Genomic DNA, 16,587 nt, shown 5'->3' on the forward strand with positions numbered 1-16,587 from the left:
GTATTATTTTATTGCACTGATCGACAGCATTTGCGTAGAAGAAGCAGTCTCTTTTCATTCAATTGTGCGCTGTCTCTTTAAGATAGTGATGACATCATTTGTGAGGCAGATCGTGTGGCTGTGTAATCTGACTTGGCGAGTAAAGTTGGTCACGCTTGCGCAGTCCCGTTCCTCTTTCTCTTGGAAGTGCTCTTAATCTGGCACACCATGGCAGACCCCAAACTTGACTTCACCACTGGAGATTCTGGCGCCTCCAACCCCCATTCCTGCCCTGCGAAAGAACCTCTTTGTGCTGCTGAAGGGACACCCCTGCAAGATTGTGGAAATGTCCACCTCCAAGGCCGGAAAGCACAGACACGCCAAGGTTTAACACGATGGGCATTGACATCTTCACCAACAAGAAGTATGAGGACTTGTGTCCCTCCACCCACAACGTGGATGTGCCCCACGTCCAGATAAATGATTTCCAGCTGTTGAACATCACTGATGGGTTCATGTCCCTCATGAGTGGCAATGGCAAGTGATTCAGACCTGGGCAAGGAAATAGAGCAGAGGTTTGCCACCTCTGAGGATATCATGGTCTCCGTACTGTCCGCTATGGGGGAGGAGCATGCGGTGGCGGTTAAGCAAATGACCGGCAAATAGAAAGGCTTGACTGCCCAGGCAACAAACTCCACCCACAATCAGGTTCTAGCATGTGTATTGGTTCTATATGCGACGGCCTTCACAGAAAACCTCAATCAGTTTTGATGATTCCTTTTCGTAGTTTCTCTCTCCGATGCTGAGCCGGACTGCCCCACCGTTATTGCGGCTCGTTCACTGTGCTGGATGGCATTCTGCTGGATCAGTAAGATATTGTTTAGTTATACATAATCTACTAAATAAAGAAAAGTACTTTTTGAAAATAATGATTTTCTTTTTTTTTTTACTTCTTCCTAATTCCTCTGTTTATTTTTGCCTTCGAGATGTCTTGGTCTTACCACATACACTCCCTGAATGTTTAAAATACTAATAATAGGCGTCCTGGGTGGCGCAGTGGTCTAAGGCATTGCATCAGAGACTCTGGGTCCGAGCCCAGGCTCTGTTGCAGCCGGCCGCGACCGGGAGGTCCATGGGGCGACGCACAATTGGGTGCACGGTGTTTCCTCCAACACATTGGTGCAGCTGGCTTCCGGGTCGGATGCGCGCTGTGTTAAGAAGCAGTGTGGCTTGGTTAGGTTGTGTTTCGGAGGATGCGTGGCTCTTGACCTTTGTCTCTCCCGAGCCCGTACAGGAGTTGTAGCGATGAGACAAGATACTAACAATTGGATACCACGAAATTGGGGAGAAAAAGAGGGTAAAAAATATATAAATAATAAATAATAATAATCCAGAACAACAACAAAAAGTAGAAGAATAATATACTGTATATTCTTTATAGTATTCTGACTTTGTCTCTTTGAAATCTAATAAATGTGTTTTTGGCGGCGAGGGAGACGTGAATGAATAACGTTTTTTGGTGACTAACGGCTTCGCCATCGGCATGTTTGGAGACCTAACGAGGGCCCAGACAGCTCCAGAAACCAATGAGTTAGTGGAGCAGGAACTATTCTCTTCGCGCTATAATGTCACCTCTACGCGCTCTCCTCTCCCCCTCTTTCCTCCTCCTCGTTCTCTCTCTATGTCCACAGGAGCCTTATTGCTATCGGCATTCATGGGGTTAAAGCTCTGTGAGCCAACAGCAGCAGTGCAGCTCAGCTTTAGCCACTCCCTGAGCCAGCCAAGGATTTTTGTTTAAAAAAAAAAAATCTCGATCTCCTCCTCCTGCCTCACTCTCTCGCTCACTCATTCGCTCCGGGCTTTGTGTGAGCGTGCAGCAGTGGCACTGTGTGTGAGTGTACGCCAGAGAGAGCAGACACAAACGAGAGAGAAGTAAGAGGGAGACTAAAAAGCATTCTGTTTGCACACAGACAACCAGAAATCCTTCTGACTGCAGTCGAGGAAGACCTGATCGAAAGGAAGAAGGAAATGAAATAGACTCTAGAAAAAGAGAGAGAGAGAGCGAGGAAAAACAGGACTGCCTGAGACGACGAGAAGAATAGTCTACCACACACACACACGTATACACAGTCACAAACACAGCAGGCGTGTAGCAGCGAGGCAAGGGTACTCACTCACACACTCTCGGGACAGTTTTAAAAAAAAGGCAGGAAGCTGCCTGGATCTTGTCAAGGGAGAGGTGTGTGTATCCGTCTGCGAGTGTGTGTGTGTGTGTCTGCAGTAAGAAGAGAATGGAGGAGGGCTTGTTGTCTGTGGCCCCAGCTTGCAACTCTACAACCACCACCAACGCCTTGCTCAACAACCACTGTGCCGGTAATGTACTGTACTATAACCGTAGAATTGCTTTCAGTACTGTTCCAGAGAGAGATGTTTGGAGGTTAATGGGGTGCCAGCTCCATGTGGTTCATTGGCGTGTGTGTGTGCTCTCTATGGGGTTTCCCCCAGCTATGCACTAGAAGTGGAGTTTGCTGCAGAATCTCTCTACTGCAATACCATCTGTGTGGTTTACCAGAAATTGCATACAAGTGGTTTTAACAGACAATACCTTTGACTTTCTTAGCTTTTGTGGGTCATAGTGAAACTATAGAAGTAGGTAGATAGATTACTGTGAAAGAGAATAGCCCATTTCACGACCCGCTGTAGTTCCCCTGTGTGTGAGGCTGTTTGACCGGTCTCTGTGACTGGCTGCTCATTCATACGATTTCTCTGCAACCCCGATTGTCTGTGTTTGGACCAGTATGACCTTTCTCCAATCCATTCAATATCTATTCAGAGACCCCAGTGAGGCTGCTTCTGATTGATTGAGGACCGGTCTGAGGAAGTAGAGCCATCTAGATGTCTGTCTTCGTAGCAGGGAGGATCTGAATCTGAGAGAGAAGAGTGAGAGTGAGAGAACACGTGGCTGTAGATGGAGTGTGACTGAGTTAGGTGGAGAGAAGGAGGGGAGTGTCATAGATCATAGCGGTGTGTCCGGGGTTGTGGAGTAACGGATTACATGTAAGGGATACAAGAAAGCGGTAACTGTAATCCGTTACCAGCGAAAAATATCGTAATCAGATTCGATACTTTTGAAAAACTAGATAATTACTTCGAGGTTTACTTTTAAATTCAGAAAGGATGTTTTCTCAATGGCGTTCAATCAGCAATGGAAAAAAGGTGCAAGTTTAAGTTTGTTCCACCTCAGCGAGTCTGACCACAAGTCGGAGACCACTATGATGAGCAAAGGAACTTAAACGTTAGCTTTTTTACATGGCACATATTGCACTTTTACTTTCTTCTCCAACACTGTGTTTTTGCATTATTTAAACCAAATTGAACATCTTTCTTTATTTATTTGAGACTAAATAGATTTTATTTATGTATTATATTAAGTTAAAATAAGGGTTCATTGTTCATTCAGTATTGTTGTAATTGTCATTATATAAATATCTGCCGATTTAATCGGCTTTTTTTGGGTCCTCCAATAATCGGTATCGGCGTTGAAAAATCATAATCGGTCGACCTCTACACCACACCACACCACAATGACCAAAAAGTTATTTTGTTGGCATTTACGTATGTCCCTGTTACCAGTAAAACATAATCAAAACCTATTTCTTTCACTTGCTGTGCTGTTTTGTTGTTCATTTGTTCAGTCGTTTCATTCTCAACCAGGAATTCATCATACATGTCAAGCAGTGAAGTGTCAGCTCTGTCTGTCCGTGGCCTCTTCCTTGGTGAGGCCGTTTCCATCTGGTCCAGCTGTGTATGTAACATTTCACGTAAACCCTGTTTTTTGTCTGCATCGAAGTAGCCGTCCTTGTACCTAGTGTCGAGCATAGTGGTGACACAGTAAAGAGAGAATGCCACCGAATCGCTTATTCACAGCCTGTGTCGGCAGTTTTGTGGAGCAGGCGTTTCAATGCCATGACAGAGGGTATCACGTCTGCTGCAGGCGCAGTTGATGAGCTTATTTCTAGAGTCAGTTGTTCGAATGGAGCTAGCTAGTGTGTTCATGTTTCCAAGTTTCAAACATGCTCTCAAATGCCATTGAAATGGAAGCAGTGGTATGACAACCAGCACATTTATGAGCATGAAATACAACTTTCCTCAGTACAAATTCCTCGACGACTCACTGTGCTGTCAGACTCCGCATGCTCATGGGGCTGATATCGCTGGTCCAAATGGCAGTCGTGAAGCTAATAGCAGTGACGCTATTACTGTGTAACTCCGGTAAGGCAACATTTGAAGAATAGCGCACTTGTTGCACTCGCACGTGTGTACTGTTGCTCTACCAGTCGGCGAAAGCCAACATCACCCACGACAAAGAACGGTTGATTGTCAAGGGCAATGAATTCCATTATCTTGGCGTTAATGGATTTCGACCTTTGAGTTGTCTGGCTGAATTTGACTTACTCTTTCAAATGACTGCTCGACTTGTTGACTGCTCGATCCTCACAGCAGACATTGTGGGCTAGGTTAGGAATGCTGCATCGACCTACATTATATAGGTATGCACGTCAGCTTTGACATCGGTTTTGCACATCGCCGTTAAACTAGACATCGGGCCGATGCCGACGTTGGCATTTTTGGCTAATATCATCCGATTCCGATATGTTCACTGATATATCGTGCATCCCTAGTGTAGACTTCAGCTACAGACTTCGTCTTGCCTCAAGAAAACATTTTGTGTGCACGAACAGTCCTAAAACAAACTGCTGACGACCAAAACGAACAAAAACGTCACAAAAGTTGTAATACATGCACAAACTGTTCCGAAATGTTTTGGATTTGGAAGCATGTGGATGCCTTTAGGGCTGTGGGAGATGTTAGAACACTTCATTTGGGCAAATTATGTCTCTCACACGCTCTCTCTTTCTCTCTCACTCTCTCTCACACACTCTCTCTCGCTCTCTCTCTTCGTACCCCCCCCCCCCCCCCATGACAGCCCGCTTGGAGTTTGCCTTTTCTTCAAAGCACACACCCTCTTCAAATTAAAGACAAACAAAAAGAAATGAAAGAAAAATAGTGGTGTTGAGTGAGCGAGAGGCAGGAGAAAACAAAGGCAGTCAACAATTACAGATACAAACTTTACCTCTGTCTTTCTCTCTTCTCCGCTCTCACTCTATATCATACACACAGATTTACACATGCATACTAATAGGCAGACATATGTTCTGACATATACATATACTACATGCAGATACAGATCTATAGACATGTACACACACACACACTATGTATCTGTGTGGTGTATACGAGTTAGGGTTTAATAGAGCAGGAGGTGCTGTGTGTTAGGCTCTCTGCCATCTGGGAGAATCACCACTCTGAGAGCATTCACAGATGGCCTGATTCGAGCTTTACAGTTCTTTCTCCAGTGTGTGTTTTGTGTTTGTGAACTGAAAGAGCTGTAAAAGTGTGTGTTTATAGTGACTAGCGAGTGTATAGAATTTTCTGATCGAGCCGTGACGTATGTAGGTGCATAGTGAATGTACAGTGTCCTTTGACAAGGCTGTAACGTGTGTCTTTAGTAACACAGTGTGTATTACAGTGATAGAGTTGTAGATTACAGTTGAGTGCTGGGCTGTGTGCGCAGCTTCTCTCTGCTAATCCAATCTCATCCATCATCAGATCCCTGCTTCTGTCACTCTCTCGCTCGCTCTCTCCCTCCCTCCCTCCCTCCCTCGCGCTCTCTCTCTCTCTCTCTCTCTCCCTCTCTTGCTCTCTCGCTCTCTCGCTCTCTCGCTCGCTCTCACTTGGCCTGGCCGCACAGCCTAATGTCTTACAACAAACATGTCGCCTCATGCAGAAAACAATTTAATGCCCCTACGAGCAGCCCGCAGGAATCTGAGCACCATTACGATTCATACGGCACTTATACACACACACTCTTGTACATATACACTGTTGTGTGCACACATACAGTGCTTTCGGAAAGTATTCAGACCCCTTCACTTTTTCCACATTTTGTAACGTTACAGCCTTACTCTAAAATATATCTATTTTTTATTATCCTCAGCAATCTACACACAATACCCCATATTGACAAAGTGAAACAGGTTTTTAGAAATCTTTGCAAATGTATTAAAAGAAAAAAACAGACACCTAAGTATTCAGACCCTTTGCTATGAGACTCAATTTAGCTCAGGTGCATCATATTTCCATTGAATATCCTTGAGGTATTTCTATAACTTAATTGGAGTCCACCTGTAGTAAATTCAATTGATTGGACATGAGGCACATACCTGTCTATATAAGGTCCCACAATTGACAGTGCATGTCAGAGCAAAAACCAAGCCATGAGGTTGAAGGAATTGTCCGTATAGCTCTGAGACAGGATTGTGTCGAGGCACAGATCTGGGGAAGGGTACCAAAAAATGTCTGCAGCACGGAAGGTCCCCAAGAACACAATGGCCTCCATCATTCTTCAATGGAAGAAGACTTCCTAGAGCTGGCTGCCCGGCCAAACTGAGCAATCGGAGAGGTGATCAAGAACCTGATGGTCACTCTGACAGAGTTCCAGAGTTCCTCTGTGAGATGGGAGAACCTTCCAGAAGGACAACGATGCAGTACTACTGCAACACACTCTGCAGCACTCCACCAATCAGGCCTTTATGAGAGAGTGGCCAGACGGAAGTCACTCCTCAGTAAAAGGCACATGACAGCCCGCTTGGAGTTTGCCAAAAGGCACCTAAATGACTCAGACCATGAGAAACAAGATTCTCTGGTCTGATGAAACCAAGATGAAACTCTTTGGCCTGAATGTCAATCGTCACGTCTGGACGAAACCTGGCAACATCCTTACGGTGAAGCATGGTGGTGGCAGCATCATGCTGTCGGGGTGTTATTCAGCGGCATGGACTGGCAGACTAGTCAGGATCGAGGCAAAGATGAACGGTGCAAATTACAGAGAGATCCTTGATGAAAACCTGCTCCAGAGTGCACAGAACTTCAGACTGGTGTGAGGGTTTACCTTCTGACAGGACAATGACCCTAAGCACACAGCCAAGACAACACCGGAGTGGCTTCTGGACAAGACTCTGAATGTCCTTGAGTGGCCCAGCCAGAGCCCGGACTTGAACCCGATCGAACATCTCTGGAAAGACCTGAAAATAGCTGTGCAGCAACACTCCCCATCCAACCTGACGAAGCTTGAGAGTATCTGCAGAGAAGAATGGGAGAAACTCCCCAAATACAGGTGTGCCAAACTTGTAGCGTCATACCAAAGGAGACTCGAGGCTGTAATTGCTGCCAAAGGTGCTTCAACAAAGTACTGAGTAAAGAGTCTGAATAATTACATAAATGTGATATTTCTTGTTCTAAAAACCTGTTTTTGCTTCGTCATTATGGGGTATTGTGTGTAAATTGATGAAGGGGAAAACAACTTTTTAATACATTTTATAATAAGGCTGTAACATAACAAAATTTGGAAAAAGTCAAGGGGTTTGAATACTTTCTGAAGGCACTGTACTTGCCCATACAGTTCATTGATGCACACCCAGCAAAAATAAATAAACGTTTTTGATCACTGTACATAAATGTATGTCATCAATGGATACCATCCAAACATGAGGAGTGTGAGAGAGCAAGTGGCTTAAATAAAGAGACTAAGTGCAGGAGAGTGAGAGATGAGAGGAGAGTGATGATATTCCTTGTCAAGGCATGGCTGTGCTCCACATTTCATTATGGAGGCTAAAACCTCAGACTTAAATGTGTGTGTACGTATGTACGTGCATGCTAGCTTGTCTGTGTTTTTGCATGCGTCTTTTTTGCTTAGTGCTGGATCAAATGGTTGCTGGATCAAATCCCCAAGCTGACAAGGTAAAAATCTGTCGTTTTGCCCCTGAACAAGGCAGTTAACCCACTGTTCCCCAGTAGGCCATCATTGTAAATAAGAATTTGTTCTTAACTGACTTGCCTAGTTAAGTAAAGGTTAAATATATATATATTTTTTTTAAACACTCCTATTGCCTCTCCTTGGTGTGTGTATGTGTGTGTGTGTGAGAGAGAGAGAGTGTCTTTGTTCAGTAACAGGATTAGATACTACAGACCGGGCATCAGTAATGGTGATTAAGTATTGATGGAGGGAGTTGCTGTAATACATCTGATTAACCAGGCCTCCAGAGTGTGTGAGGACAGGAAATAAGCCTGCATTGGCTCCTGTGTGTGCTCATGTGTGAGTGTGAATGCATGAGTCTTTTAACACATTTGCCCTGCAAAGTCAGTATGTGCAGCTGAAGCCAACCGGAACCAGTCTACCCAGTAAGACCTTCACTGGAGATGATGACCTCCTGGGTGAAGTGTTGGGCTGTATTAAACCTCCTGTCAATGGGGCTAACATGGATAAATACAGGCTTACTCAGTTAGAGGGAGATCATATTCATAAGCCCGTGTTCAGGAAGTGTCTCAGTTTATAAATGCTGATATAGGATAAGTTTAGCATTTTAGTTCATTATCAATACGATTATATGGTCGGGGGTTGGGGCCTGATCCTAGATCAGCACTCCTACAGTTTTTGAATATGGGCCCTGGAGCATGTCTGGAAACATAGCCGTCTACTGTAGTTGAGGAAGGCATCAGTAATGAGGCAAGCATTGGGAAGAGCCTGGTTGGTTGTTAGTGTCAACACCAACCACTCGAGCAGCCATTCAGTGTTCAAACCAAAACAACTCTGATTAATTGTATAGTGTTGCTTCCTGTTTGACAGGATGTGTGTTTTGTGATTATGCTCCCTCTTAAGAAATCATTATTTCAGACTGCTGATTGCTTCACTCTTCTCCTTCTTTCTCTAGCCTGTGTGATCTCACTTCCTGTGTGTCCTCACTTCCTTTGTGATGTCACTTCCAGCAGGTCCCAGCTAGTGTCCTTGTCCTTTAGCAGCATCTGTTCTCTCTAGTCCAACTCTAGTCCAACTCTAGTCCAACAACTTTCCACACTCACACACTGAACATATCATCCCATAGAAAACTTTCACAAAGATATTCGGAAGTGCAATTACTCACTTCTCATGTGCTTATTACTCAGTTATTACTTTCACATGACTTGAGAACACTAAATGTGTTCTCAACACACAGACTACAACAGGATAGTTGGCAGAGGAGTCAGGTTTTGAATTGCACATTTTCTCTACGATATGTTTTGTCAGGGTGTTGGGTAATAATCTACTTATCCTCTAATCAGTCTTTAGAGTTTTTGCAATGCTCTAATGATAACAACAAGTGTGTTATCTGCTGGAGTGGGTTACACAGTAAATTGTGGCATCTATTACTGAGAAGGATATCACCATTCACATCCGGCCTCTTTCACCATATCTCTTCCTGAGTAATTCTCAGGGTTTCCTCCTTCCGAGCCTAGGCTGGGGGTTCACACAGGGCCTTAAAACCTTTTTGTATCAATGAATACAAATTCAGCCCATCCTATACATTGTATTTCTTAAGATGTTATTTATATATACTTTACAGCTGGGACGATAAACCAAAATGAATCAACACCGACCATACCAATCACATATCACAGGCATTTTGCAGTAGCCTATACTAGAGGAATTGTTATGTTTGAAATGAAATACGTTTGCTAATATGGGTGACTGTTTATGGAACAATTGATGGTTACAACCATCAAACTAGTAGAGCTTAGGGTTTTTCAACCACTCCACAAATGTCTTGTTAACAGACTATAGTTTTGGCAAGTCGGTTAGGACATCTACTTTGTGCATGACACAAGTAATTTTTCCAACAATTGTTTACAGACAGAATTCACTGTATCGCAATTCTAGTGGGTCAGAAGTTTACATACACTAAATTGACTGTGCCTTTAAACAGCTTGGAAAATTCCAGAAAATGATGTCATGGATTTAGAAGCTTCTGATAGGCTAATTGACATAATTTGAGTCAATTGGAGGTGTACCTGTGGATGTATTACAAGGCCTACTTCCAAACTCTGTGCCTATTTGCTTGACATCATGGGAAATCAAAATAAATTAGCCCAGGGGAAAAAATGTGTAGACCTCCACAAGTCTGGTTCTTCCTTGGGGGCAATTTCCAAACACCTGAAGGTACCGCGTTCATCAGTACAAACAATAGTACGCAAGTATAGACACCATGGGACCATGCAGCCATCATACCAGTCAGGAAGGAGAAGCATTCTGTCTCCTAGAGATGAACGTACTTTGGTGTGAAAAGTGCAAATCAATCCCAGAAAAACATCAAAAGACCTCGTGAAGATGCTGAAAACGGGTACAAAAGTATCTATATCCACAGTAAAATGAGTCCTGTATCGACATAACCTGAAAGGCCGCTCAGCAAGGAAGAAGCCACTGCCCCAAAACCGCCAGACTAAAGATTGCAACTGCACATGGGGACAAAGATTGTACTTTTTAGAGAAATGTCCTCTGGTCTGATGAAACAAAAATAGAGCTGTTTGACCATAATGACCATCGTTATGTTTGGAGGAAAAGGGGGATGCTTGCAAGCCGAAGAACACCATCCCAACCGTGAAGCACGGGGGGCAGCATCATGTTGTTGGGGGTGCTTTGCTGCAGGAGGGACTGGTGCACTTCACAAAATAGATGTCTTCATGAGGGAGGACAATTATGTGGATATATTGAAGCAACATCTCAAGACATCAGTCAAGTTAAGGCTTGGTTGCAAATGGTTCTTCCAAATGGACAATGACCCCAAGCATACTTCCAAAGTTGTGGCAAAATGGCTTAAGGACAACAAAGTCAAGTTTTGAAGTGACCATCACAAAGTCCTGACCTCAAGCCTATAGAGGATTTGTGGGCAGAACTGAAAAAGCATGTGCGAGCAAGGAGGCCTACAAACCTGACTCAGTTACAGCTCTGTCAGGAGGAATGAGCTTATTTATTGTGGGAAGCTTGTGGAAGGCTACCCGAAACATTTGACCCAAGTTAAACAATTTAAATGTAATGCTACCAAATACCAATTTAGTGTACTTCTGACCCACTGGGAATGTGATGAAAGAAAAAAAAAAAAAAAAAAAAAGCTGTGATCAATCATCCTCTCTACTATTCTGACATTTCACATTCTTAAAATAAAGTGGTGATCCTAACTGACCTAAGACCGGGAATTTTACTAGGATAAAACATCAGGAATTGTAAAAAAAACTCAGTGTAAATGTATTTGGCTAAGGTGTATGTACATTTCCAACTTCAACTGTGTAGTTGTGTGTGTATATATATATATATATAGCTGGCAAACATTAGTAGCCTCGTGAATTTCATACACGTGTAACTTGATCACCTCACTAAACACTAGAACCGCTTGGCCTTTCAGCCTATGAGTACCCACTGCAGAATGTTTCTGGGCCTTTTCCTTTAGCACATGCATCCGATGCATGTCAACCCGCAAGGTGAACAATCATAAGCACCAGCAGTTGATAAATAGTGCATCAGCTTTTGTAAAGGATTAATTGCTTGAAGAAATATTCATAGAAATAATAGTTATTTGTTTAGATAGAGTCAATGATATGTTTTGTATAATTCTACGAAGTCCTAGAGAAAACAATTGCCTAATAGCCTATTTTCGTTTCCCAATAAAAACATTACCGTGTAATCTAATTTGATCAACTTTATTTGTGCATGAACAATTGAAAAGGATGAATTCCTTGAAGAAATATTAGTGGAAATACTGTATATTCGTGACAAGATATAAAACAGTCATTTGTTGAGTCATTTGTCATAATACCCATAAAACCTAGAGGTCAAGCAGGGAAATTGTTCCAATCGTTTTTCCACAATTCATTTTTCCCATAGGGGATTTTAGAAACACTTAAAATATGGGCTGTGGTTCGTGCAGGCTTACTCTGGCGTGACATTTTGATAACTGTGTAAAACTCTCTAAGAAAAGGTGACTTTTATCAATATATTCGTCTCTATTTACTCTGATTCGAAAATGCTAATTAGCATCAAAGTAGACATCCAAAACTACATATCCCTGCAAGCTCCTGCACATCATCTCTAGCTGACACCTTTGCTAACAGGTAATGTTTCAATTTAAAAGTTGCATTTCGCAGTTGTGCTGAATGCATGTACAGCACGGTTGTTCTTGGAAAAACTGAAATCTGGAAATAGAGCTGCACCTATTATTTGACAAAGGTAAGTGTCATAGAAACGGCAGAATATGCTCCTTCTGATACTATAAAGAAGTCAAAATGTTTTATCTGCATGTGACTCTGAAGGACGATTTGATCATGTGATTCTCCTTTCCCTGCATCTGTCAATTACAAGATGTGCCCAATTCTTCATGTACAATCTGACAACTGACAGGCTTAATATTGTCACTAAATTCAGTTATGAAGTAAGGGACACAATTATTGCCCATTCATTTTCAATCACTCAGTATTAGCGTCTGGCTGGGTACCAACGTCCTACATTGTCTTAGCGGGTTACGTTCGGAATAGTTGTGAAAGAAAAGCTGTAAAAAGGCTTTAAATACTTTTCTGTTTTTTTATCTGACAAATGAGCAATGTAAAATACAAACATTTTATGAAAAGCCAGGACATACCTTTTTTCATATTTTTGGGCCGATTTTTTTTATTTACAAAATCGAACATCAGTGGCTGTTGTCCTATGGCGGTTCTAGAGTCAAGTTTCGCTGACGCAGGAGTGACTCACCTCGCTATGCTCCTGTTTTGCTCGTTATGTTTCTTTGTAAACAAATGCCTTAAACAGCTGTTTTGGGTAACCAGTACCGGTGAACTTTACAATGAAAAATGATCTAACAGGCGAAATAATGAACGCAAACTGCTTTATCTATTACAAAGTGCACAAGTTATTTTATTTACGGTATTGGAAAATCATACCAAGAGTATTTCAAAAATATCCTGGGATACGGTTATATACAATAGACTGCCTAACCCTAGTTGTATTGGTTTAAAGGATAATAAATAAATCAAAACTGTAGTGCACTTTTAATGTTATAAACGTATAGTTATATATAAACGTTATCAAACTAACTAAGGCAAGTTATCACCCAGTTCTACCCTATTGTATTACATATAAACACAGTTTATTAGGTACACCGTCTAGTACCGGGACCCCCCTTTGCCTCCAGGACAACCTGAATTCTTTGGGGCATGGAAACTTTGCTCAATTGGTATCAAGGGACATAACGTGTGCTAGGAAAACATTCCCCACATCATTACACCACCTCCACCAGTCTGTACGGCTGACACCAGGCAGGATGGAGCCATGAACTAATGCTGCTTACACCAAATCCTGACTCTACTATCAGCATGACGCAACAGACACCGGGATTCATCGGACCAGGCAATATTTTTCCTCTCCTCAATTGTCCAGTATCGGTGAACTCGTGCCCACTGAACCTGGTGTGGTCGTCTGCTGCAATAGCCCATCCGTGAGAAGGACTTATGAGTTGTGAGTTCTAAGATGCTGTTCTGCACACCACTGTTGTACGGTGCCATTATTTCACTGTTTGTGGCCCGCCTGTTGGCTTGCACGATTCTTGCCATTCTCCTTCGACCTCTCACCAACGAGCTGTTTTCGCCCACAGGACTGCCACTGACTGGATATTTGTTGTTTGTTGCACCATTCTTGGTAAACCCTGGACACTGTTGTGCGTGAAAAGCACACAAGGCCGGACATTTCTGAGATACTGGAACTGGTGCGCCTGACACCGACGATCATAAAACGCTCAGTCGCTTAGGTCACTCGTTTTTCCCATTCTAACATTCAATCGAACAGTAACTGAATGCCGCCACTTGTCTGATTTGATATTCTATAACACAAATCCAAGTACCGTAGTCACAGAACCTCCCCACACACACTGACTTACTCATGCACCTGAACGTTGCCTTCCAGAGTGCAGCTCTACTGTGTTCTTTTCTCAAGGGAGCGTTTCGTCAAGCTGTGGAGAGTTATGATAAGATTACATTATTGTAGCTAGACTTAGCTGAGGGGAAATTGAGGCAAAAGAAACAAAAGAGCAGAGTCAGGGAGGACAAATGAACTCATGGTTTCATCACTGTGAACTTGGTGTGACTGATATGTTGCTTCTTGTATCCAGTTAGTTAGCCAACAAGGCACTTCTCTACCTTTTTTGTCTTGCATTTCTAGTTTGTGTCTTTGATCTATAAATATATGTGATAAAGGTATTGGTGTATGTCACGCCCTGACCTTAGAGAGCTGTTTTATTTCTCTATTTGGTTAGGTCAGGGTGCGATGTGGGGTGGGCATTCTATGTTCTATTTTCTATGTTTTGTATTTCTTTGTTTTGGCCGGGTATGGTTCTCAATCAAGGACCAGCTGTCTATTGTTGTCTCTGATTGGGAACCATACTTAGGCAGCCCTTTTTCCCACCTGTCTTTGTGGGTTGTTAACTTTGTTTGTGACGCATAGCCCTTAAGCTTCACAGTTGTTTTTGTATCGTTTATTGTTTTTGTCTGCGTCATCCTAATAAAAAGGAATATGTACGCTCACCACGCTGCGCTTTGGTCTACTTCTTTCAATGGCCGTGACAGTGTAACTGTGGTATTTCGTTATTTACAAGATGTCAGTGATTGACAACAGAGTCTGGGTGTAGGGCGATTCCATGCCAGTGGGAGTGAAAAATATGTTTGCTATCTCAAATTGTTCTGGCAATTCTCACATAGGAACTTCATTTAGAGGAAGGATGTTTAACTTGCTTTTTGCATTTGTATCACCATTTTTGGGTGGTAAATCATGATGAAATGACCCATTTTAGGTGTTTTTTATACATGCCTCCTGTAAGACCCTATGATCTGTGAACCACACATATGGACTATGTTATAGATTCTGAAAAACAAATTCATTTATTCAGCATTAAAAATATGAATATATAAAAACTATCCTTTTTGATTTAGCTTATATTTAGACATATTGTTTGTAACAATATACTCTTCAAAACATGTCAAATTTCCAGTTGGGCTCTCTGGTCCTTTTAATGATATGACCCATTTTATACATAGAAATTGACATTACAGGTTATTAAACAATCACAGCCCTCCTTTCGGATTGCACATTCAGCAAGTCACCAGCAGGGGGAGTTTCCTTTTGAATCCATTTTCCCATTCAGTGTGTTGGTGGTACTCATAACATGTATCATACCTTCAGAATTAGTAGAGACTAATCTGGAAATGTGATGTACTAGTAGTGTATACTGTTTGGAGCAATATACTCTACCTATTAAAATGAACCAAATCAAAAAGGGTACTTTTAATTAATGTAAATGAATAAATAATTGTGAAAAATGTATTTCAGAATCACACTATAGGTAGTATAATGACACCAAGATGTTGCCTGTATCATGTACGATTAACAGATCATTATGTCTCACAGGAGACATGTATCGGTCTAAAAAGGGACTACAATGGCCACTTTCATCCTAATTTTCTCAAAGATGGTTTGGGATACAAATGTAAAAAATAATTTCAAACATCCCCCCCAATGAAGTTGCTAGAACAATATGTCTGTTTTTGTTGTTGTGTGTGTGTTAAGGGGGCTGTTTACCTCTCTGTGTGTTGTGGGCCACCTGCTCAGTGCTGTAGTACATGCTGTAGTACATGCTTTCGTTTCACATCAAAGTCAGGAGTCGGGTATCAAAGGAAGGCTAGAGAATGCATTGTAGCCTACAATCTCACAGACCCTCAGAACCCTCTGGCTGCTCCCCCCCAGCCCTGTGTCACATCTAAGCAGTGATTCAGTAACTCTGATTCATTATGTCCTGTGTTATGCAGGCAAAGCCTTTCACACTGCAAGCAGCCAACACCGAGGACTGCTGTCTGTAAGTCACCACTGTCTGTCCTTTATGTGCATGTCACTGTGTGTTACAAGAGACCCGAGGAGACGTGTTTTAATTATCAGACAAGACCGCGAGAGAGAGAGACAGACAAAGCTCCTCTATGCCTAGGGTTCGCCCACTGAACTCTTATCACAACCGTGCGTGTGCGCGTTTGAGTCTGGGCACCTGCTTGCTTCGGGTCACTACATCCGGAGTCTGTGTATTGATTGGGCTCCCTGAGTTGGGCGTTCTGGTGGGTGGCAGCTCTGTCCGACAGTCAGTTTATTGACAGCTATGTACTAAGGCTTCTAAGGGACAATTAAAAACACGTTCTAGCCAGTTATTACGCTGTTAGTGTATGTGCACAACTGTAAGATTCAATCCACATTTTTGATGTTTTGTTGTTTTTGTTAGTCATGCCGCACGATTCCCTTGTTTTTGTCATTTTGAAACGTTCGGTAACACATGACGTGACACCCAGCGTCATAACACTGTCATGTGTCACAACACTGTCACGACCAACCTGTTGTATTATTTTTATGGCTGGTGATGATGACATCTCAAAACCCACATTTATTGAAATGTGGGTTTTTTTCTCCCTGCCATGAGGTTTCCTTTTAGTTCCTTAAGTCCTTTGTTGTTGTTGTAATGAATTCTTTACATTCACATTTCATCATGTTTGAAACAACTTGTTGAACATACACTTTATGACACTGTCGAGAAGCATCATGACCATCCTGATCATATAAGCCAGATAGACCAATCGCGTACATGCCCTTATGTCGGTCAT

At 42.5% G+C, this 16,587-nt stretch overlaps 1 protein-coding gene and 1 pseudogene across 1 annotated transcript in view; both read left to right on the forward strand.

Moving 5' to 3' along the window:
- The first annotated feature begins 207 nt into the window (after positions 1-207).
- LOC115135238 (eukaryotic translation initiation factor 5A-1-like) lies at positions 208-835 on the forward strand (annotated as a pseudogene).
- Positions 836-1,819: 984 nt separating this feature from the next.
- The window catches only part of LOC115135236 (echinoderm microtubule-associated protein-like 4), a 59,314-nt gene continuing 44,546 nt past the window's right edge, over positions 1,820-16,587 (forward strand). Inside the window, 1 exon segment of the mRNA XM_065023264.1 lies at positions 1,820-2,352. Coding sequence (XP_064879336.1) covers positions 2,271-2,352 — 82 coding nt within the window. The 5' untranslated portion in view covers positions 1,820-2,270.

Source organism: Oncorhynchus nerka, linkage group LG10, assembly GCF_034236695.1.
Source record: "Oncorhynchus nerka isolate Pitt River linkage group LG10, Oner_Uvic_2.0, whole genome shotgun sequence".
Lineage (NCBI taxonomy): Eukaryota > Metazoa > Chordata > Actinopteri > Salmoniformes > Salmonidae > Oncorhynchus > Oncorhynchus nerka.